This window comes from Microchirus variegatus, assembly GCF_963457635.1.
Source record: "Microchirus variegatus genome assembly, chromosome: 11".
Lineage (NCBI taxonomy): Eukaryota > Metazoa > Chordata > Actinopteri > Pleuronectiformes > Soleidae > Microchirus > Microchirus variegatus.
Window position 1 is genome coordinate 9,078,988 of NC_139812.1, and position 23,575 is coordinate 9,102,562.

General features: G+C 38.9%; 1 protein-coding gene across 1 annotated transcript in view; it reads right to left on the reverse strand.

The window, feature by feature from the left end:
* Window positions 1-23,575, reverse strand: part of grid1a (glutamate receptor, ionotropic, delta 1a) — a gene marked incomplete at both ends in the record, with an annotated part of 241,815 nt that overhangs the window by 4,042 nt on the left and 214,198 nt on the right. The window contains 7 exons of the mRNA XM_083897762.1: window positions 933-1,173; window positions 2,664-2,830; window positions 4,255-4,450; window positions 8,632-8,770; window positions 10,449-10,779; window positions 11,820-12,017; window positions 13,562-13,663. Coding sequence (XP_083753888.1) covers window positions 933-1,173; window positions 2,664-2,830; window positions 4,255-4,450; window positions 8,632-8,770; window positions 10,449-10,779; window positions 11,820-12,017; window positions 13,562-13,663 — 1,374 coding nt within the window. The remainder of the gene's footprint in view (window positions 1-932; window positions 1,174-2,663; window positions 2,831-4,254; window positions 4,451-8,631; window positions 8,771-10,448; window positions 10,780-11,819; window positions 12,018-13,561; window positions 13,664-23,575) is intronic.

Below are 23,575 nucleotides of genomic sequence, written 5' to 3' on the forward strand. Positions count from 1 at the left end.
TATAATACATCATAGATCTTTGTTTTGAAATTCACATGGCAGCTGTATGTGGTTGTCATGAGAGCAGTTCTGTACACAAGGACATGAATAGAAATCAATAGCATCAAGTCAAATTATTGTCTGCACCAAAAATTATCAATCATATGGTTCAATGTACTGTGATTACAGAACTGAGCCTTAAATGGACCTCATCCAGTGGTTCTTTTTGGATTGTTGGACTGTCATGTCAAACAGGCAGGTCAAGGCTCAAATTCAACTATCTGCTTTTGCTCACACTTTAGTTTAGGGATCCATGTCAAGCCTTAGTTGTAGTTTGAAGACCTCAAGCTGAGGGGCTGCCCAGTCGACAGCAGCAAGATGAAGTAAGAGCTCTAGAGCATTAAGACTTGAATGGATTAGCAAAACAAAGCTATTGTACAACTGAAGCACTTATTGAATCAGAGGCACAATTTCAGTTTGGTTTTGAATTTGCATTTCAACTTTGTATTTAGTGTTATCGTTCCAACTGCGGTTCTCTCCCATGAGCTCCAGTGACTGTGATTGCTTTCCAGCCTAAAGCACAGGCCTATGCTGTTCTGAATCAGTATGAGAGAGAAGCCTCAGTGAAATCCCTAACAAAGCACCCCAACCCCTCTCCCAATATGAGAAGGAATGGATAGATTGATCACATGATGTCTGGACTATCATTAGGGGCACACCTATTATAACTGGGTATACTGCAGCTCTACTAAATCGGGGCTGGTGTCAGCGCCTGCTGGATCCATAAAGTAGAGTGTGGCAGTGGCATCTCTGGGCAGGACCGGGGGGCCCGGGGGTCTGGGTCTCGACCGGGGCCTTGGAGGGGCAGGGGGACCCGTGGTGGCCACCATGGCCCGGTTCTGGGTAAGCAGGCTTAGGCCTGGGCCCTGGCCCGTTGAGTTGTCATTGGTCACCTCTTTGGGCTGCTCTCTTCGGCAGTGGTTGCTGTTCCACCAGGTCTCCAGTGCAGCCACCAGGAGGGCCAGCAGCAGCCCGGCAGCCAGGATGCAGAACACGCCGGCAAAGCTGTGGAGACGCAGTGCACGTCCCTCCGGCTGGGCATCTGTGTAGCTCTGCAGGTCACAGCGGCCTTTCTTTGGCCACCATTTCTGCTTTAGGATGTCGAGGTCACCTTTTTCCTGAAGCTCCAAGATCCTGTGGATGAGAAAAAACTGAGTAGTTCTTTGACACGAGCTTCTGCACAGCACGCTGGCATAACACACCTTCAGGACACTGAACAAAGCCTTTAGTAGCATTAATTTGTATTATGTGTATTACTACTGCAAATACACAGTACAGAGAACGAAAAAAGTAGAGAATGGAAAAATAAAATAATGACATAAAGCAAATTAAAAACCCATACCCACACCCATGGTGAGTAAAATGCTGTAATACTGCAGTTTGAACTGTTGCAGAGTGTAAGACATGTTGCTGAAACCATTTTAAATGCTAACATGAGCTAAAAGACCAGTTACATGTAAACAATGCAGACAAAACTACAAGATTAATTGTTTTCATATCAATCTCTGAAGTGTAGAAATAAAGATGATCAAATACTACAGTCAGCCCATTAGTTAGTGAGCAGAAGGCTGGGAGGAATGTATATATGCCTTGCTGGAGAATAATGACGGCTGAGTACAAACAAAGGCGAGACAGTTAATCTGTCCCATCGGAGCGGTGAGCTTTCTTCACAGTCATTATTCAACCTCTTCAACAGTGACTGGCACATATGTGCTTGAGCCCAGGCTCACACAGAAAAAAGTTTCTGACATTAAATCTACCGTGCAAATTTACATGCATCATTCATTATGGCAGTGCTTTAAGTTCTGAGAGCAATCAATCCTCCAATTTCAGATTGTGTTAGCTCTGAATTTTATTTTCATGAAGGAGAAAGTTGGTTCTTATTTATTTTGGAAATGAATTCACTAATATAGATTATCAAAACAATGGGTAAATGGTATAGACCAGAGGTGTGTGCCAATATATTTCGTTATAATGAGGCCTTCGCTTCCTTATAGACAGAATTCTATGTTTGTTAGTAATATTTTTTAGACTGAAATATAAATGATGTTCTCTGTCTGCTTCTTGAAGAGAAACTATTAAAATGGTTTCTGTTAAGCACAACATTTAAGCACAACTTAAATCATATTTTAGTATCTCTTGCAATGCCTTCTCTTATTGTTATAATAAAAACTAGGCACATGAAGCAATAAAAAGCCAGTGGACAAATTATGGCCCAATCGGTCCTTTGTAAATTGATATTACTTTTAAAATTGTACATTTTTGTTCAACCTGTGCAACTGAATTTGTGGTCATTTTCATAACAGTATATACTGTATAAAAAACAATAATGTGTATGGATAAGGTAATAATTTATATAAGAGATATAAGTTGAATAAACCCCAGGTTATTGAGTCGTGTTAGTCACACCTGGAAGTAAACCTGTGAAGCAAACTTCATACTTTTGTCAAAATGATTGTTTCCTGACCTCTTGGCCAGGTCACCCTTGGAAGGGCGATTGGATTGGATTTCAATTGGTTCCATCTAGTTAAATCAAGGTTCACTCACAGATTATTGTCCTACAAGTCATATGTTCCATCACTACATGGTATTATGTGGGGTGTTTGTTTATATACTGCACGTACTTCTGTGAGAAGAGGTCTCTGTAGGGACTGCCGTGCTGCAGAGCCATGCCGTAGCCTCTGGTGCTCATGCTGTTTCCCGCTACGGTCAGGGTGCAGTCGTCATCTGTCAGAGCAGCGTACTCCACCACTGCCATGTCCCACAGAAACGCATACGACTCCCGCTTTGCCTGTAAATTTAGGGAAAAAAAATAATGTGAAGCATGCAAACACAGACTTTACTACATCCAGACTCGGTTAAGCAAAGTGACATTATCTTAGCAAACAGACTAATAGAGCATAATAAAGCATCTATATGCAGAGTAAAAACATCATCGATGCTTACACTTGAACATAATGTCCCATTGCCAGTGGCACAGAAGCACAAATTTCTTATGATAAAAAAAAGCAATGAATGCAACAAAGTTCCATAAGCATGCAGAGAAATCAGCACTGGCAGTTTCTTCACTCAGTGAGCGTAAACATGCCCTGCAATGAACATTATTACTTTTCTTTATGTAGGTGAAAATAGATGGATGCTTTTTTGGCTCGCCATTCCTCTGTATGTAGCACATTTTCACAGATGCAATCATGTGCTGTTGCCTCGAGTGCAGAGCCGAATACGTGGAACTATGCCAGCTAAAATCAAATTTTGTGTTTGTTTGTATAAACTTTGCTGGCTTTTCTTCCTCCAGAGTAAAACTATCCCCTCAACAAATACAGCTAAACAGGCATTTCACCTCACTTCTCATTGAGATTGCACAGGGATCTCAGGTTCTCTCTCTTTTAATAAATAAACACAAACAGGAGAATTCACAGTCGTGATAAGTCGGATGGAGACACATGTAGGGGTTTGTTTGTTGTTAGCTCTAAAGAATGATGTTGTAAATTAATAACTGAGTCATTTAATATATTCAGAGTTAAAACTGAGAAGAATGGTCTTCCAATGATGCCATGCAGGCAACTGGCCTCACTACAGTGGATGCAGTAAACAGCTATACCAGTAATGAAGGTGTTTATTGTTTATAGCGTGAATATAAAGTATACTGTATGTATTATGGAGAAATTGGCAATGCCATTTTTTGAGTCTAATAATGTGTTTGTGTAGTTTGTTCGTGTTATCCTTCGAATTTTACTCGATAAAAACATCATTTAAATCATGTCTCAGTTTATCAGTGACACATATTATTAATGTCCTCCCTGTTTGTGTGATGCACACAAAAGAAAGAGCACATTTTTCATTCTTTCTGGAGCTGATTTGAAATGTATCAAAAATAACTATCTTAAAAGAAGTAACTCATGTGTAGCGACGGTAGCTCAGTGGTAGAGCGAGCCGTCTTTCAACTTGGTTGTGGGTTTGAAAAAAAGTGCTGTGCAGTATGGTAGTGTGAGTGAATGGGTGAATGGCACAACTGATCGAAAAACTAGAAAAACATTATATAAATGCATACCATTTACCATTTAATTCGACTTTAAATAATGTTAGCCAAATTCTATTGACAAATACTGTGTAAAGTTTGCGTTTGGTCCCACAAAAAAGCTTGTTGGGAAAAAAAAAATATTTGAGACACCAATGGAATGTTTTGTACTTTTGAAATCCAAAATAAATACTCACCTTCTTGATGCCTTCTGACGGATTGATGACAGAGTTCTCAAAGCCATTGTTCTTGTTAACAGTTTTCCAAAGCTCTGCGAATGTGTTGTCCTGCTCCAGAGGGTTGGTGCCTTTGGCCCGGAAATACTCATACACGGCCGAGTCCCTCACGGTCCCATAAGCCATATCCGCCTGCTTGGACAGGTCCTGGAAAGACCTGCATTCGGAGCACATTAGCGACTTAGTTCAATATATTTGACAGAAAACAGATTTGATAAACAGGAAATCATTTTAAAAAAGTTTTCTTTCACAAGAACATTTCAGTTTGTGTATTAACCAAGAACAGAGATTTATTTAGTCAACATTTTCTTAAACAATTACATAAACACAGATAATAAATAGTTGCAATTGAACCAATGCACTGATCTTCTCCTTTTGAAACACCTATGTGTAATTTGGCTACGAAAATCTATTTATTAACACACCTCAGTGTCTTTTATTTGTGCTATTTTTTTTTTCAAGTCCAGCTTTTGTGAACCTCCTGATTTGTTCCACAAACAGTGAACACTTGAAACTGTACCGCCTCTCCTCTTGTGTATGGCTGAGCAAATCACTAATCAGTGTGCTCTTTATCAACCAAATTAGCTGCCCGCATGCTGCTTAAGAAGTCGCTGCCAACATTTTCCCCGACTACCCCTTCCCTTCTGCAGTACCGACGCCATGCGTGCAACTGGGTTATTGATGACCAATGGGGGGCCAAATTTCTGACTTATTTTGCGATTCATCCTCATGATGGCCATTAACTCCGAAAAGAACCTGTGCCAAACTTTAATTTGCTTTTCATAAACACTACGCATTATACACGCACAATATGTGAAAACTGGCCTCTCCTGATTGAAATCTCTATTATGCAGATGCACTTCAGGCTGTAGGAAATGAGGCTCTTAGCAGCAGCTGTATTTTATATGTACAGATAATTGCTAATTTTGTAATTTAGCAGCATATTTGCTAAATGCCAATGTCCTTATAATTAGAGTTTGCTTCCAATGCAATTTGAATGACAGTCTACCCAGATGATTACCTACATCCTGGACATGTACTGTGGTGATGTGTACCTTTGTACATGTGCTACATTTCTTATTTTACTTATTATAAGAATATTCTACAATTGACTATTTTCCACAAATATAACATATGGTGCAACAATGGTGGTTGGGGGAAAATGTGAGTTAGTGACACAACTCTTTAGATTTTTCATTGTCTGTAGCACATTATGTCAGATTAAAATGAAAGCCTGAAAGCTTTACTGCATTTAGAGTAAAATGTTCAGCATTAACAGATGACTTTTATGTAACTACACAGGCATTTTAACCGATAACGTGTTCTGTGGATTATAAATCTGAGATAAATCAATACACTGTAATTAAGAGGTGAAAGGTAAAATGTCTCCACCTTGAAATGTAATAATTTACACTATGGGGATGAAGAGAAGTCCCTAAAATGTGACCGTGTAAACAGATTTAGGTCCTCACAGCATGTGTAATACCTGGATCATGTGTGCACAAATTCCACAGAAAAAACATGCATGTAGAGACTTTGCTATTTTACTTCTTCAATTTTCCCTTAGGTGTTCCAGTTGGAATTAAAGACACTGAATTGCTGGTCGCCCAGTTGGCCATGGTTATATTTAGCAATATAAATGGAGAATTTGCCAAAGCTCTTACAATTAAAGCAGCATTAAAAGCAAATAAACACTTTGTTGAGCCAAAGATTCCACTTAATTAGCATTCATTAATGCATGCGATATCCTGGAGGAGAAGTAAAGTAAAAACAAACAAAAAAACTAATAAGACTTTCTCTCTTGCTCTCACCACACAAACACATATTGTTATAAAACCCACTGTTATGGGAACAAAAAAATCACCTGTGAGACCAAAAGAGAGGGGGGAGTTGTGAAGTGGGAGAAGACAAACAAGGAAAAAGGTAAAAGTAACCACTGTGCAACAAACTTTGATTTCAATTCAACCAAATTAGGCAGAAATGCATTTAGAAACACAGTCAAAGCACACATTCCACCTCTTCTCTTGAGGCTTTTGCACATTTAAATAAAAAAAAAAACTTTTCTCTCTTTTGACTTTTAGCAGAGAGAAAAGTTGATTTCTTCAAGGATAATAAAAACAACTTGAGTTTGAATTGAACTGCAGATAGACTCAGTCCATCCATTTTTAAAATTCAAGTCATGTCTGCAGAAACTACCAAGGTTTGGGCATTGGATTTATGCTGGAGACAAGCTATCAATACTTTTATGACTAACATTTCAGACGAAGGGGAGAAGAAATTTCTGATTTGCAATTTTGGAGACATCTTGACTTTTCATACTAAGTGAACTTTGCACCTATAAATCCTAGTAATGCCTTTGTATACAAAGAAAAAAAAAGCACAGAATGGTAAAACAAAGTGAGCTGATCAGTGATGGAACTGTCAAACAGACAAAATCAATAAATCATCTCATGGTCCTTTGGCTTCCTTTTTTTGTCCTTAATAAATAAGCCTTGTGTTTAAGCATTTTTAAGAATCTTAGGATAGATGCCATAAAAGTTAATCTCAAAGTTTTTCTTGCAAAAATGTAATCTTACTGTTGAACACTAAATCAACTTAATTGTCCCTGTGAATGCTTTGTCTGGCATGGTGTTGAACACATTGTTCACCCACCTGCCCACTCTACGCTGGGATCTTCTTCAGCTCTTTGTCAAAAGGAAGTTTTGCTACTTTAGCTCAGGGCCAAAATGAGTTCTCCCCTCTCCCCTTTACATCCAGCTTAATTCTTTCTTTCTTTATTGAACTAGCGTTACAATATCTCACAATTTATGTAACAATGTTAAGTAAGATTTAGGACAATTATGGACTAATACAGAGTTGCCTGCCTTGTGATTTAACTTGCAAAATACACCAGAATTTTATGTTGTGCTGGCAGATGTGAAGATCCACTGTCTTAATGTTTATTGAACCCTCAAGTAAGCAGGTAAAAAAAATGCAAGAAAACCACAAGCTAGAGAAACAATATAAGCAGCCAATCCTTTTAAACATGTCAGAAAAACTCATCTTTGAGGTTAGATCTGATTTGCAATTCCTTTTCTTCCTAATAAAAAGAAAGCAATCCGATGTACTGCTGCTAAATGTGATGCCTTGCAGAGGTGTTTTTTTTTTTGCATGTCAGGAAAGAAATTAAGTACAAAATAAAGGCTTGAAATGCTGGTTAAAGAAACAAACATATTCTGCGGATGCAATGATTCCCTCTTCTTCAGCTATTAAAACAAATTAAATTGGTGTTTTAGAGTATTGTCGACTTCTCACGTTTTCATTTAACAAACAAAACATGCATTTTAGTGTAGCGTTAAGGTTTAACACCTCCAGAATTTAAAGTGGGTCGCTGGATTTACTGCTTTAAGGGTGTTTTTCATTTTCTGCACCATTTAGATAAGCCAAGAAGTGAATCCCATACAAGCTGCAGGAATTATAAAGAAGGTTCTATTGAGAACAATGGGGAGACATGTTCAGCTTGTGTTTTGATTATTCCAATGTAAATATAAAGTCAATATAAAGACCCTCTGATACATAAATGCAATCATTTGCTGACAGGTTGATTCCATTCCTGAAACAGTACAAACACACACACGTCCCTCCACAGGTGAGCTGGGTGCTGCTCAGCATTCACTCCCTGTCCCCACCTGTCCACATGTGACCATTTGTTGAGCAGAAGACAGAACCGATGTAATCAAATGCCTCTCTGCCCATTCCTTAGGGAAAGACAGCACACCAAATTGGATTCACTGACAAATAACATTTGGACTGAGAGCAGGCTAGTTGTTAAGATGCGGGTCAAATATTACAGGAATGCAGTCAGACCACACACTCCGTACCACGTGTAGCCGATGAGAGATGCAGACCGACCAACCTTCTGCCTCAGCCCCTGCACTTCTTCACTTCCTTAAGTTAAATTATTGAAAAAGATAACATGCCATGAAAAAAAGATTCCCCCACAATGTGAGCAGCATACACATCCTGCATGTACAAACATTTCCACTTAAACATCTACCTATAATGCTGACTTACAAACCAAGTAAGTGAAAGCACAATAAACAGCTTTTTCAACCTTGGAGAGAAAACAGTGAATCTCCTGACTGAACTGTTGCCAGCTAGGTTGCATTGTGGGTAACGGAGGTGCCAGGTTTTGCTGCAATAAAGGAAAATGTGTAAAAAATATCACTGCTCCTTTTCACAGTCAAAATCCAAGGATTCACTTGAGTCACTTGCATTTGAACCAATGAGATACATATTAATAACAATAATAAATAAATTAAAAAAAAACAGCAAAGTGAAGGAGTTATTGTGTTTTACCTGACAGCGTTATCCATGCGTGACACTGTGAGGTAGGCAGCCAGGTTTGCTGTGTATGACGAACACACAATGAGGGTGAAGAGCCACCAACTGCCCATGACAATACGCAGAGCCACCGAACCAAGAATGGAGTCAGTGCCTGTGGAGGAGAAGTTATACATTAAAATATATGGAGACACACCACCATTATCTTCACTAACCTTTAAATTGTCAGATCTCCCATTTTAATAACTATTTCTCGTCTCAATTTTGGTATGGAAACTAAAAAAAACAAGTTGTATTGCTGCCAAAATGTGTAGGTGTTTTATTATCATTAGGGACTTGTCAACTGATTTTATTGTCCTTAATTCTAAACTTCTACAATTTCATTTTGTAGATAAAATGTACCAGAATAATAGTTATTTTCATTCCAGTGTATTTCCATTAAAATACCTTTATTGAGTTTACAAAATCTACCCTGAAGTGTTAGTTTCAACCCTTTACTTTCCCCTTAATCCAAACCGAAAACGGTGTAATAATCACACATAGTCAATCTTCTTCCTGCCTTTCAAGGTCCTTTCCATGTAATATTTAATCACTGGTTTGTCATAATAACTTTGCTATGTTCAGTTTTTCTTGGTCAAACTCTCGAGCTTGTGAGGTGCATAAGAAAAATGACCGCACTCGTTTTAATTTTAGGGAGCAACGCCACCAAAATGTCATCTGAAAGATTAAGGATTGTGAAATGAAATGAAAACATATTTGTCTGAAAGTGTCACAATCAACGCAGCTGCACCCTGAGGACAGCTTTGGAAAAAAAAACTGAAGGCCATGTCAGATGCATAGTATTCTGGCATTAGTCATTTTTATTGCAGGCTTTGACTGGTTTCTTAAGGTCCTCAAATATGAAATGTGCATCTTGAAATTTTTACTGGATCTTGTCCTACTGCAACAATCCACTTTGGCACAGTTCCTTTCATCTTTGTAATAGATTGATTTAAATAGAAAACAGTTCCACAGTTTCATTTTTTTCATACATCTCCGTGACCTTCTTCTGAAAAACAAATGCATGCAATCCTTAAAATAGAGAAACCAGTGAGGGGAGTTTGTGCATCTGTGGGTGGATAGTTTAATCTGCTCTGAACATACAACAAAAAACAGCCGTATTATGAAATCATGTCATGGATATGTTTGCCAAGTTTATGTTCTCTGACAATGGCACACTATGCATCAGCAGCCAGATCCATATCAGAGTGACCTACCTCTACCAAACAAAAAAACACGCAATCTACTTGACTGAAACAAGAAGTGGCAACGTTAGAACATGAGCCAGAGACGAGGAGGAAAAAAGGGCTAAGAAGAGAAAAGAGATATGGGATTTATTTTCTTTTGAAATAAAGTGTGTGTCAAGTTAAAAAAGGTTCAAAGGCACTGAGCCAGACATTGATAGATGCAGCTCAGGCTTTATCATCACTTGCTGAAGTAGTAATTTATCCAAACCAGACATACCTGGATCACCACCAGGCCTAAAGAGGGGGTGTTCCCCTTGACATGGGCACCTTTAAAAGATGCAGGGCTGGGCATTGTGCCTCAAACAGACACAATAGGCTACTGAATCAGCATCTATTGTATGCGTTTACACCCATGTGTGAATTTTAATTAATTGCACTTGTTTTACTTGAATGGTCTATCCTTAACCTCATGGTTAGGTGTAACAGAAGCGCGGTGACTACAAACAGCTTGGAGTGATGAATCTTCCCAGGTTTGTTTGTGCAATATTTGATGAATACACAGCCGTCCTGCATGTCACTGTGGCCAGAATTAAATATATCACCCACCTTGTTGTACAAAAGCGCCATAGACAATCCAGATGGCACTCTGGAGAGAAGTGGAGACAGAAGGCGGCGGATGTCCGCCTGCACTGTTCTGGCAGCGCACCGCTTGGATGCGCCGGAGCAGGAAGATCATGATGCCTACAACGGGGATGGCTGCAGCAATACATGCCCACACTGCCAGATCAAATGGTGCTAGCAAGGAAAAAATGTTGAGCTTCTCCTCTGACTTGCGCATCAGGATTCCCACGGAATAATCCAGGTAGCGCTTGCTGAAATCGACCACACTCTCGCGCTCAGGGGTGATGGTGATGGCTGATATGGCCAAGTCGGCTCGCTGTGGATCGAGTCACATGTTACCATTATTACAAAAACAAAAAAACACATTTCTGGACATTTTATGCTGCTTGTCAAAAGAGAGAATCTGTTTAATCTCATCTGAATTGAACATGAACTGTTTTTTACTCACTATTCAGACGGTGAAGCATGTGAGAGGGCAAGTCTCAAGTGTGTTACTAAAGCTTACTTAACTTACTAACTGTCATGCAGTAAAAGTTGCAGGGACTAATTTCACTATTCCAAGTTTTTTCTTTTTTTTTTTATGGAGATCATTCTGCCACTGTGAAACTGACCTTTGACCATTTTTGAAAATATTTCATTTCATCACTTGTTCACTTCACCCATGTGTCTGGAATATGTTTATTAATTTATGACAAGAAATGTTGGCTTTGTGATGAGAGTTTGACCTCAGCCTTTGACGTTCAAGCATGAAAAGTTCTAATTTGGGTTCTAGCTTTTTTATTTATTTTCTTTTGCCAGTGTTTATACATTTCCTTAAGACATTTCTTGAGGCAAAAAAAAAACATGTTATGTGAGATCACTGTGAACATGACCTTGGCTCACTGACCACCACAATGTGTGCCAAAATGTAACATATTCCCATTTAAGCAATTCCTAAAATATCACAGTAAAAATATTACATTAATTAGAATGAGTCATTTTTGCACACACACATCAATTAGTGATAGTGCATTTGACCTCTGCATTTAACCCAGTAGTACCAGTAGTGAACACAGGGGAGCAATGGGGGATTGGGTGCCTTGCTTAGGGAACCACTACAGTTTTTTTAGCCAACTAAACCTTGTAAATATTTACAGTAAATAATGTATATCAAAAGGACTCAAAATCTCAAACTCTATACCTTTGTCAAATTATTGAACTCTTTCAGACCCACCTCAGTAAATTACAGGAGGAGAAGCATTATATAGCTTTTTGTTTGTTTTTCTTCCTACTTTACTGACCTCTAAGATTTGGCAGCCATTCAATTGCAAAACAGTGAGGCTGATTTGGACACACAAAAAACGAAAACACACTAACCTTGCCAATGAGATCCCCAATCATCCCATTCCAGGATCCATTAGGGAGTGCTGATCCATACTTCCCATCTCCAACTTGGTAGATGTCATACTTGAAGCCCAGGAGTTTAGCGAGGGCATCCAGAACATCTATTGAGAAACCCTTGTATCTCTTGGGTTGACCCAGAATGTTTTCTGCCACCATCACAAATGGTTCCTCCTGTTTGAACACATTATCGTACAATTACAAGGACCAGTTTGTAGGATTTTGTGAAATGTATTGACCATCTATAGAAATTTTCATTATAATGTAAGAATTGGTTTTAAGTAGGTATGAGCTCTAAAAAGGCAGCTGCCAAGTGTATTACCATAGCACAGACTGGACAAAGTATGTCTAGATAAAGAACTAAAGAACACAATTAAATGGTCATTCAAGGATGTTTGGCACTCACGGAAAGCAAGGGAAGCATAGTCACCATATAAATATAGACATAATAATAATGCTGAGAAATGTGAACATGCATGGACCAAGATTTAGCATCTGACTTGGGGGAAAATAGAGTAGAGTAGTATGTTTACTTTTAATCTCAGACATGTCATTTATCAAGATGCTCCATAATGTCATCTGGGCCAGACTGGTAACTGAGGTCTGGACACGCTCAGTCATCTTAAGAACTTCTGGGTGACAACTTTATGAAGCACTTTGAAGGTGATCTAAGTTAAACTTCAACTTTATAAAGTAGTTTTCCTGAGATACTGTTGGCCTGAAACACATGGTGCCATGACAACTGCTATGGTCCATTAATGTGGAAAACGCCATTTTGAATTGATTGCCCCAACCATGGTTTGTCAACTGTCAGGGCAGAATTAAATGGATGGAGGCGGAGTTAAAAAGAGTTGAAGTCGGGGAGAAAGGGATAGAGAAAAGAGGTTAAGTGTTAAAGCGGGCAGCGGCAAATAACTTGATTAAGTGACACTGCCAGGAGAGAGCTGAGAACGATTATGTGAATAGATATGGTGCAGGTAAATCATGTGTGAAGAAGAGGGAAAAACAGAAAGTGAAAGGAGTCGAGTGAGATGGAGAGGAAGAGGGAATTGGGAGTTGGTGAAGTTAGTTTAAGAAAAGATGCTGCAGTGTGTGATTGATTTTTCTCAGCTCGCCTATGCTTTAGATTCACAGCCAAGACTGAGAAGAGGACCTTATATTCCCTTTTCCAAGAGAGAAAATGTCAGGTGTTATAAACAAACGATGTCAAGCTGATTATAAGAGGTCCACTTCTAAAAGAGTATGTGTTGTTCCTGTCAGGTTCACATTAGTCTTTGATAACACCTCAATGAACCCAGTCCAACTCTAAACTTCAAAGGCGGCTTGTGTTTATACATATAAAACCTCAGACTGAACATAGCTCAGTGCATTTTTTTTTTAACATAAGAAACATGCTCTGCTTCTTTTTTTGCTCAATAAGCTGCTATTGTTGTCCACCTTTAATCCAAAATCACATTTATCAAGGAATCATCTGCAGTTAACATTTACAAAAACTAAAGGTATTAGTGCATTATTTTTTTTATTTGAGATGGATCTACATTTATGTGTTTAGATGTAGTGAACTGAAAAAAACAAACAAATGTTTCATCTGTAGGAGTAATGAACAACCTCATGAATATGTTGATGTGTTTGCTTGCTTCCTGTGGTGTTCATTTTCTTACAGATATTTGCCTACACAGGTCAAGTTCTAATAGATTCAGTGTACTCCCACTACTTACCAGCAGTGTAACAATCTTGAGCGTCACTCCCTGCATACCGCTCTCTATCCGATTTTCCTTTAGGCTACCATTCAAACCACGGGTAGAGTCCCAAGACGCCAGCTATTATCGGGATAAAGAAAAAACAAGATAGGGGAGAAAAAGAGGTAGAAAACTGTGAAGGTGTTAAAGACCCAAAGGTCCCAGGCATCTCTGTTAAACGTCTGTCACCAATGTTATTAAAGAATAAATACTGTGCGGCAGGACGGCATGAAGAGGCCACAAGTGAAGTAATCATCCAATTTACTATTTTGTGACTCAGTTATCAGTGATAATCAGCACTGAGTTTCCAGAGTGAACATCAGAGTTGATTTACAACAACAATCAGCCATTTGCAGTGTTCACAGTTTGTAAACAACTAACAATGTAATTTACGTTACAGGTGGGGATGATAAAATTGCATTTGTACAATAAAATAATAAAAGCTCTAGGTTTACTAAAAGAACTACTTAAGTTGACTGTTGTTAGACTGTTGTTGTTGTTATACTTACTATACTATACAACCATACTCCTTGGTTTTAGATTAAAAAAAAAAAACATAAATTCTGCTCCAGGTACGCCCGCCATCCAAATCACCCTGGAGTTATAGATCCCCAAACAGGGAGAAATATAAAAATGCTGCTGGCTCTGTTTTAGTTTGAAAAATACAGGACTGCATTTCAGCATAGATGGAGAAAAATGGATAACTGTGGAAACAATGACACAGATTCAGTACCTGTGAAAATCGCCATTTAAACACTTTCACAAAAAACCTTGTTCTGCTTTTCACCTTTTTTGTCAGTGCTCTCTGAAACGTGAAAAGTAACAGTCAATATTTTTAGTAAAGTGCACTTTCAAAAAAAAAAAAGAATCATGCCTCAATGCTCAAAGACATTTAAACAAAACAAAACATAGGTTAATACCGGGAATTTTCAGGTAATATTAAGTGCACAACAGAAAGTGATTGAGATCTCACCCACCCGGCTCTAGTCTACATATGCACAGGAAAGAAACATCCGAAACCCCCCCACCAAAGCACGGCATCCCCATCGCACCCACTGCAGAACTTGACGGCATCGCCTCCGCCCCTGGGTACACACCCACAGTACCCAACTCTCAGTTAAATCAGAGAGATTGCAGAGTGAAATTGTATTGTGTACAAAAACGCACACACAGAGAGGGAAAGGAACCTCACATAACTTGTCGAATTTTCTGTTAAAGTAGACATATTATACCTTATTTCTACAAGATAACCTAGTTCCCTGGTGTCCAAATGAACATTTCTGTGACATGCTTTGGTCAAAATACCGTAAGGATGAAGCACCATAGCAGTTCAGTCATCCTGCCAAAAAAGCCCTGTGCAGAATGCTACATTTTGAGGACCTGGAATGTCTCATTGTGACGTAGCAACGAGCCCCCAAGTCAACATTTTTATCAAGTTATATCTCCTGTACTTAGACTGAGGCAGACCACAAAAACATGAGTGAATCATCGTTTTACACATTTTGCCTTCTCATGCGACCTCCAGAGTCCCAAATATAAGTATTAAAATGATTAGAAAGTTGCATAATATGCCTCCTTTAAAGGGACAATGTGTAGTATTTGTGGGTTTATATAACCCAAAATCCACTTTTTTATAGATATTATGTGCTCCTGCATTGTCTAGTCGCTGTATAATAGTTTTTGTTTCATTTTCGTAGTGTTTCAAAAAGTAATGTAAAATAAAATGGTCGCGGACCACGGTTGCGTAACCACTGTTAGCAGCGAGACGCCATGTTTCTACCGGAGCCTGTAAGGACAAACACGAGAGAACAAATCAAGCGTCTCTTTACTTGTAGCGGAAGTCCCGCCTCCTCTCTCTCCGCTTCGTCTGCTACGGCCGCGGTAGCTCGCCCTCTCCCTCACCTCACGAACCTCATCTGCTGACACGGAGAAAGCCGACGAGGACGACATTTGACCAGCTGAGGATACCGTAGCGCTCAGGGAAGGGAGCAGAGCAGCAGGTCTTTGTTGTAAATTTCAGCCTCTCCTCTAGATGGCACTATAAACTACTTACTTCACCTTTAATGCCCGAACCTGAATGTTCATGTGATAAATGTTTGTTGTGTGTTAGTATGGGTGCAGATTACATCTGCAATAGAGCTAAATTGCTCATCTGGATGCAGATTTTTATTTTAATTTTTCAAATGTGAAAACACCCTTTTTACAATGAATGGTATGGATTATTAGCTTCATTCCACGGTCTTAAATTGTAATATTCTGGGATCATGGCTCTCTCTCCAGAGCCCCTCATACCAGATGGACATTCACAAAGGCACACGCCTCATACAGGAAAGATGACCTGAGACAATCTTGTCATTGCACACTCTCACAAACAAAATGTATACATCAGACAGTTTTTTTTCATTTTTTTTTCACTTCCTTTGCAATGTAGTTTGCTACCAATGCTATAGAATAGAACTGCGTAGAGCTGCTTAGTAGATCAGCCGAGAGAATCACCCTCTCTCTCTCTGAACTGTGATTGGTTAAAATCTCCTGTCACAGGAAATATTTTTCCAAGGCCGAAAATGAAGGCTAGAGTAGAGGCATAAGTCTAGTTATATAATGGATCATTCAATTTTAAATATACTGGAAGGTTGTTCTGGAATTATTGAATTATAGTTTGAAATATTGCCAAATAATAATATATCCCAGCATATACTATACACATTGGGTAAAGTTTGTTTCATTCCAAAAACAAACTCCCTCTCCCTCATCTATAAAACTCTCCTTCTGCACTGTCAACATTCTTAAGTTGTGTAGTTGATGTTTGTTAAATTCTTAATCAGTGCTGCGAGCTGGACAAGGATTTTCAAGGATCTGACACATCATTTTTGAGTGGTCTTTGATATTTGAGCTGACAGGACAAGCTTTGTGGCCCAGGGTCAAACAATGGGCCTTTCTGTGCTCATCTTGATACTGTTTTCTATAGAACCACACTGAACTACACATAAAAGTGATGTGCATTATAAAGCAGGCATGAAGGTATTTTTTTTTTTTTAAACTCTTGTTAAATTACTCACTTGTTCTAGCTTTTCATTTTGGATCATTGGGTCCCTCCGATTAACAGGCATTCATTTTGTTACTTGCAGTCTGACATTTCTATTAGATCCACTTGACTAGATACAACATCATACATTTATCAAACGCTCTAAAACTATTGGTAAACACATTGCTTCTTTGAAGTATGTTTGCTGTATGTTATTGCTGCCACACTGTCACAGCACAAGTTCAAAATGGTGCAAGAGGAAAACTTGCTGAATTAGCAGCTCACGTAACTTTTTGCACCATTTGCACCAGTGAAGGGAGGCATTCTATTCTATTTTTTCATTATTAGGTGGAAAACTGTGCCAGAGATCAAACACTTCACCAGGAAGGGAGATGTTTTTATGCTTCAAGTTTCATCATAAGTCAAACATTGTAACTTTGAACTCTCTCATAAAGTATTGATTTTTCTGAGGTACTTTTAGTTGATTGGACACAGGCAGCTTGACTCTCCCGCTCTCTCTTCCTTAAATTATAGTGTTTTTGTAATGTTTTGTGTGGCTACACTCAAGATTGATGAGAAACACAAAATGAACAAAAGGGGAAGAGAACAACTTGAAATTACAAACACCTGTACAATCAGGAGTGAACAAATACTACTGATATGCTGTGCAGCAACAAAGGCTTTCAACTGTGAATGAAGCAGAGGCTTGTACTGCGATGAAAGAGGGAGAAAAAGTAATAAATAAATAAATAACCGCAAAGTCTTTTGTTCCTCACAAACCCACTGGTGAGTAGGCCTCCAAATAATAAAACGAGTTAAGAGTTTCACAGCATTGCTATGCATAGTGTCAATGCAGACTGATAGTGAATTGTGTTCAGAACCTGCCAGCTTGTGTGGGTGTGTATAAACATGTTCTCCTTGTGCAGGATGTTACTCATGAAAAGGACTCCTAGGGCCTTTATCTATAAGCACAGTGTGCATGTCTGTGATATGGAAATTAGTTGTTCCAGGAGCCACTGATTGTAAATATAATATGTTAGTAGTTACACAGTATGTATTTACTTACCTTTGTGTGCTGAGAAGCAAAGCAGTTCCTGCACTGTAAACAGCTCAAAAAAAATAAAAAAATAAATCAAAATTGAGTTTGTTGTTGGCAGTAAACCTTGAGTCTACAGTATGTGTGTAATGAGTATAGTTAGGTAGAGTAGTTCTGCACAACCAAGCTTGCCTACTTTATCTTCATATCAGTTTGTGCAGCTGTGTCTTTTTGTGTGTTCGAGTGTGTGTGGGGAGGCACAACGTCAGTTCCCTGCTTCACAGCTATTTTCTCCATGAGCAGCTTCGTCCTCAGCGGTAAAAAAAAAAGAAAAAAGAAAACCAACAACGGAGCAATCTCTACTCTGTAAACTGAAGAACACTAAAGAGGAACACTTCTACTTCACAGAGCTTTGCACATCAACACAGCACTGGGACAAGGTCACAAATAAAAGCCACGCCACCTGCATATGAATGAACACTTGACTGGACACACTCTGGTCTTTGATTACCTTTAAAGGTATAACTTGTCAATGAATAAGCATTTTCATTTTATAATGTATAGATTTAATGTCATCTAACAAACTAATATCTTACTAAATCAATAATACAAACACATTTTGGGTTTTCCAAGGATGTGACTAACAAAACGACATCCACTCACTCATCTTCAATTGCTTTATCCTCCTCATAAGGGTCACAGGGCACTGGTGTCAGTCTCAGCTAACACCCTAGACAGTTTACTAGTCCATCACAGGGCGACATATAGAGACAAAAAACCCTGCACTCTCACGGTCAATTTACAGTGTCCAATTTGCCTATTCGCCAAAGCTGCATGTCTTTGGACTGTGGGAGGAAACTGGAGAACCCAGAGACATGAGAAGAACATGCAAACTCCATGCAGAAAGGCCCTTGTTCGGGTTGTGTGCTAACCACTACATCAACCGTGTCTTTAGAGGACACATCATGTAAAAAAGAAATATTCTAAAAAAATGTTTTTTTTGGTGCCAAAATCTTAGCTTATTTAGGATTTTAGGTTTAGATACAACTGTAAATACACACAGCAATCAGTCACTAAGAGTGTACATAAAGTGCACTTCAAGTGACATCACACATTAACTTGCTTCTAATCTCCACTAAGATTGTCGAACATCCAGTTTCAAAAGTCACACAAACAGCAAGGCTGCAATTACAGTGATGGTTATGACGCTTAATACCCCAAAATAATGATCTGTAATGGGGCAGAATAAATGCCAATTACCGTTTGAAAATGACAATGGGATGGAAAGGAAATAGCCCTGGATTCATTGCAGCACAACTGCTCAATTACAGTATCTCCTGCAAATCACAGGAAGGACCGCATTCTCTTTCATGCAACCAGTTAAACTGCGTCATTACAGATGCAGAACTATAGTTCAAGTGAGTTGCAGCTATTCTGCCTTTTTTCCCTCTTCTGCCAGTTCAGTCCATCACTTGCTTCCATATTGACAAGCCCATCATGCTGCCAAGTCTCTTATTGACCCACGCTGCTTTGTCTGCCACACATCTCCATTGACATGTGCGTGTGCTCAGTATATAGTATGATGCATCGTAACTTTCTGCCCTGTTTACTGCCTAAGTCAGATGTCTCTGCATGTGTCAGGGAATGTACTGTCTTTGTATTTTTGCTTTATTCGACAGTGACATTAAAGCAAGAAAGGAAAAGTATGGAGGAGAAAAGGGATGCAGCAAAAGTGTTTGCAGAGTACCAGGTGCTATTGGAATTTCCCAGAAGACCACTATTATTCTTATCGAGTACGTCCATGAACTTAGCATACACCACATAGAGTACATACTGTACTGTATGTTTGTAGGCTCGATTGGTGACGGATGGTATTATCTCTAATCACCAGAAGCATGGTGTAAAAATTTTACACCATGCTTCTGGTGTAAAATTTGATGCTTCTATTTAATATGCCCTTTAAATTAGTCAAAAAAGGAGACATCTGTCCTGAAATACTAGAGCTGGCCAGCCCTGCACTATAGTCAACTGCTCTACAGATACAAGAGGCAAGAAAGGCTTTTTCTAGGACTATATTAGACACAGTAACAGTAAAAGTCTTGAAAAATTGAGTTGAGGGGCAAAAGAAATTTGCGAAAAGGAAACAAAACACAAGAGAAAGATATTGGATGAGGTGACTTCATTCTTCTATCGAAGTGACATCACTCAATTTAATAGAAAAATACTGTGAAATGAAAGCGCCAAATGATTAGGTTCATTTCTTTTCCCCTTTCCCCATGCCTTTTCTGTGTTACCTTGAAGAATATCTGTGTCATTTTATATGGATCAGTGCAGTAAACAAGAGTCAGAGTAATGCTCCATCCTCCTGTCTGCTTGAGACTCAATTGTCATGCTTCAAAAAGACTGTATACAAGAGCTAAACAAAAAAGACTGTAATGTCTGCTGCTTTTCTGCAGATTCAGATGAAATATTGTTGAACAGTCTTGAATGTAGCATTTGAAACCCAGAGAGATTTAAGCTTTCCACTTCTCCAAACATATCAATTCTGTTTTCAGCTCATCACCTCCACTTATGAACTAATGATTTTTGCTTACTTCATCTCATGCATTGAGAAAAGCAATGAGCAGGTGGCACAGGGTGATGCTGTGCATTTACTGGACGTCACAAGGTTTATTTCTTGAGGGATGTGGAGAGATCCTGCAGAACAAGGGCCAATTTCAATTCCTACCTTAACCCTCAATCTTAACCCTCAAGCTCAACCCTTAATCTTAACTGGCCCTCAAAACCAATTGTTGAGTGTTGTTTTGTCACTTAGAAATGGGACACCCCTTAAATGCAGATACGTCTTCAGACTGTGGGGTGCAGAATAACGCGAAAGCTGCGTCCAGTCTGTCAACTCCAAAAAAGAAGAAGAACATATTTACATCACGATTATACTCATACAAATATCACAACCACGGACATATTCAGCTGACAGTTACCACACACCACGGCTTAAACTACAACCAACGATTGTGTGTGCGCACTAGCCGGCTATTGACAAAGTCAGTAATCCATAATATGGGCCTAAACTAAGATAATACAATGGTTTTCATAATTTTTATATATCTATTAACAAAGAAAACACTTCATTTGTAGCGTACTCGTTTCGCTGCTTTCGGTGCCATCTTTTTGTGGAAAAAAACAATGCATTCTGGGTAGCCCTTGCCCCTCAACTTAATTTTTCTGAGAATCTGGACAGCACTTGCACTAGCGGGAGCACGCATTTTTGAGATTGAGGGTTAAGATTGAGGGTTAAGCAAGGAATTGGAATTCACCCCAAGTATGACTGGATCCTGTCAGTTGAACAATTAGAGTTAACATTTGTGAGAAAAGGGAAATACATATTTACAGCTCAATGAATTGCACTACGTCACAAAATAAGATTGTTGCTCTAATTTATTCACATAGATTCACCAATGCTATAAGGAGTCTTGAGCCCTTTGTTCATTTTAATGATGTTGACTGGCAACAAAGGAGTTTCAGAATCAAGGTATCTGGCGCTACAGTCGCTACAGTTTTAATTAAATATGGAAATATACAAAATAATCAGTGGGAATGTACGAGTGTTTAATTTGTCTCCAAATATGTGCACATACAAATCATACGCAAGACACAATAAGAGCAAACAGCAGAGGAAACTCCAGTGGGAAACCAGATATGCCATGCACACACTTATAACTCGCCCAGTAAATTGACTTTTCAGACTTTGGAAGAGCAGACATATGCTGATGCCTGTTTAACCTTTGTTTGACCTTCAACAACTATGTGTCTGGTCTGAAGAGAGGCCAGGATGCCAAAATGACATTGATGCTACAATTTTTCATTGACACGCTACTTGCATGTGTTTACAGGCATGTGATGTCTGCTCCAATATGGTGGTAATGATGCAATAAAGCGTACTGCAATTTTTAAAACGCAATATTTGTTAAAGCCAAAATGTGTGTAAAAATATAATTGTGGATGAATTATTGTCTTGTTCTATACACATCATATTCTACAAACTGAAGCTAACATTTTTGTTTCTCACAGACCTGCACAAATATCACACAGTAATCAATTTAAATATGTTTTTTGAACTAAAATTACAATAATGATGTGGAAACCATGTTTTGTATGTTTATATTTTATGTGTTTATTCAAAATCTAATGGGCAGACATGAGCAATGTAATGGCTATGCATACAGCTTTATATGGAACTTTGTGTTTGCTGTATAGTTCACATGTGACAACATGGGAGTGGTTATGCCTGCTTTTTTCTGTGTTCATTTATTGCCAAATGTACAAATGTCATTCTGATCCACGCCGTTGTTCTGTACAACTGGTAAAGAAAAGAAAAAAACAGGTAGCTGCTGTGAAGCCAAAAGCTATACATCAATGCCTGGTAAATTAATCACTGGATCAACTGCCCCATCAACCCCCTCCAGATCTATTGTTGGCAAGGGAGGGAGTGTCCTTTAGAGACTGTTTAATAAAACTTCAGCTTGACAAGTCAGGAGAAATTGCATTTTGGAATGGGACAAATATAAGCTATCAACAACTGCATGCCTGTATGCATGCTATGTGACACATGGAGCTCATGTGACAAAGCCAACTGTTCTGATGAAAAACATCACCCATCAGAGATTGTCATTATGGCAGACTTGAATCATTTCTTGTGCCAGAAAACCGTATGTGAGCTGGCTCTGTTGGTACATGCCTGCCAGAGTTGGCCTGGTTTTTGAAAGTATGGATTTGGTCGATTGAGGATACACATTGGCACTGGGAGCACTTGTACTGATGAGTGTACATAGCTGAATGGATCACCACAAAATCTAGGGGAAAAATACATGTATGTGGCCGTTTTTACTGCTTCTATCTTTAATGGCATAGTCACATGTGCCACATGTCTCAGGCACTGTATTATGGTTCCATCAGATGCTTTAAAGGAGCCATCTGTAACAATGCGGCTAAAAACGGTTACTACACTCAAAATCAAAACACTGTGGCGAGTCGTATCCACCTCCACGGGGTGGTGGTGGTGGTTCTGCCCGGAGACACAACCCCCGCCGCACCGAAGCGGGTATGGCAGCCGCCCGCCGTATTTGACATTCATACCGAGGTCTTTTAGGTTTCCTTTCGTTTCATTTCAATTGTAGCTATGTAACTGGCAACCCATGGTTGCTCAGCAGCTGAGACTCTACCGACTGCTATGATTGGTAGATGGTGGTAGATGGCGCCTCATGCCAAAACATAATTTCAAAACATAAACAAACAAAAAAAAATGTTTTTAATGCAAATATTTATGTTGTACTTTTTTTGTTGGTGAGTTTGTTATATGAACATTATTCCTGGTCCTCTGTGACATAGGATGGCCAGTTGCTTTAGATTTATTACATAATGCACCTTTAAAATACACTAATGGATGTAAATAGTGTATCACAGTGTGCTGAATATAATATATAGTTTCATTTAAAAAAAAAAAAAAAAAATCTACTTTGATGTATTTCATGATTTCAAGAATTAGGAGCTTCACAGACAGACGTGCAGCACTAGGGGGAATTCTTTGTCCTATAAAAAACTACACAATAATACATTGCCAATCTTGTGATGGAGGACATGTTTAGAGACAATTACTGCATGATGCATTCAAAAATGTTTGGCTTGGAGGAACAATTACATTCAAATGAATTGACTTTTCTCTATGAAGATCTCTGGGCAAGCTGGAAGTCATTAGCAATATCTGCCTAGATACGAACTGACACATCAATAAGAGCAAACTGGGGAACCAAAACAACAACAGCAACATTGATCACTCTGTAGCATCACCGGATGGTGGAGAAAACTCACAGTAGCCATCCAGGAAATAGTATTTCAGTCTTCATTACAGTTTCTAAACAGAAAGACGCCTCAT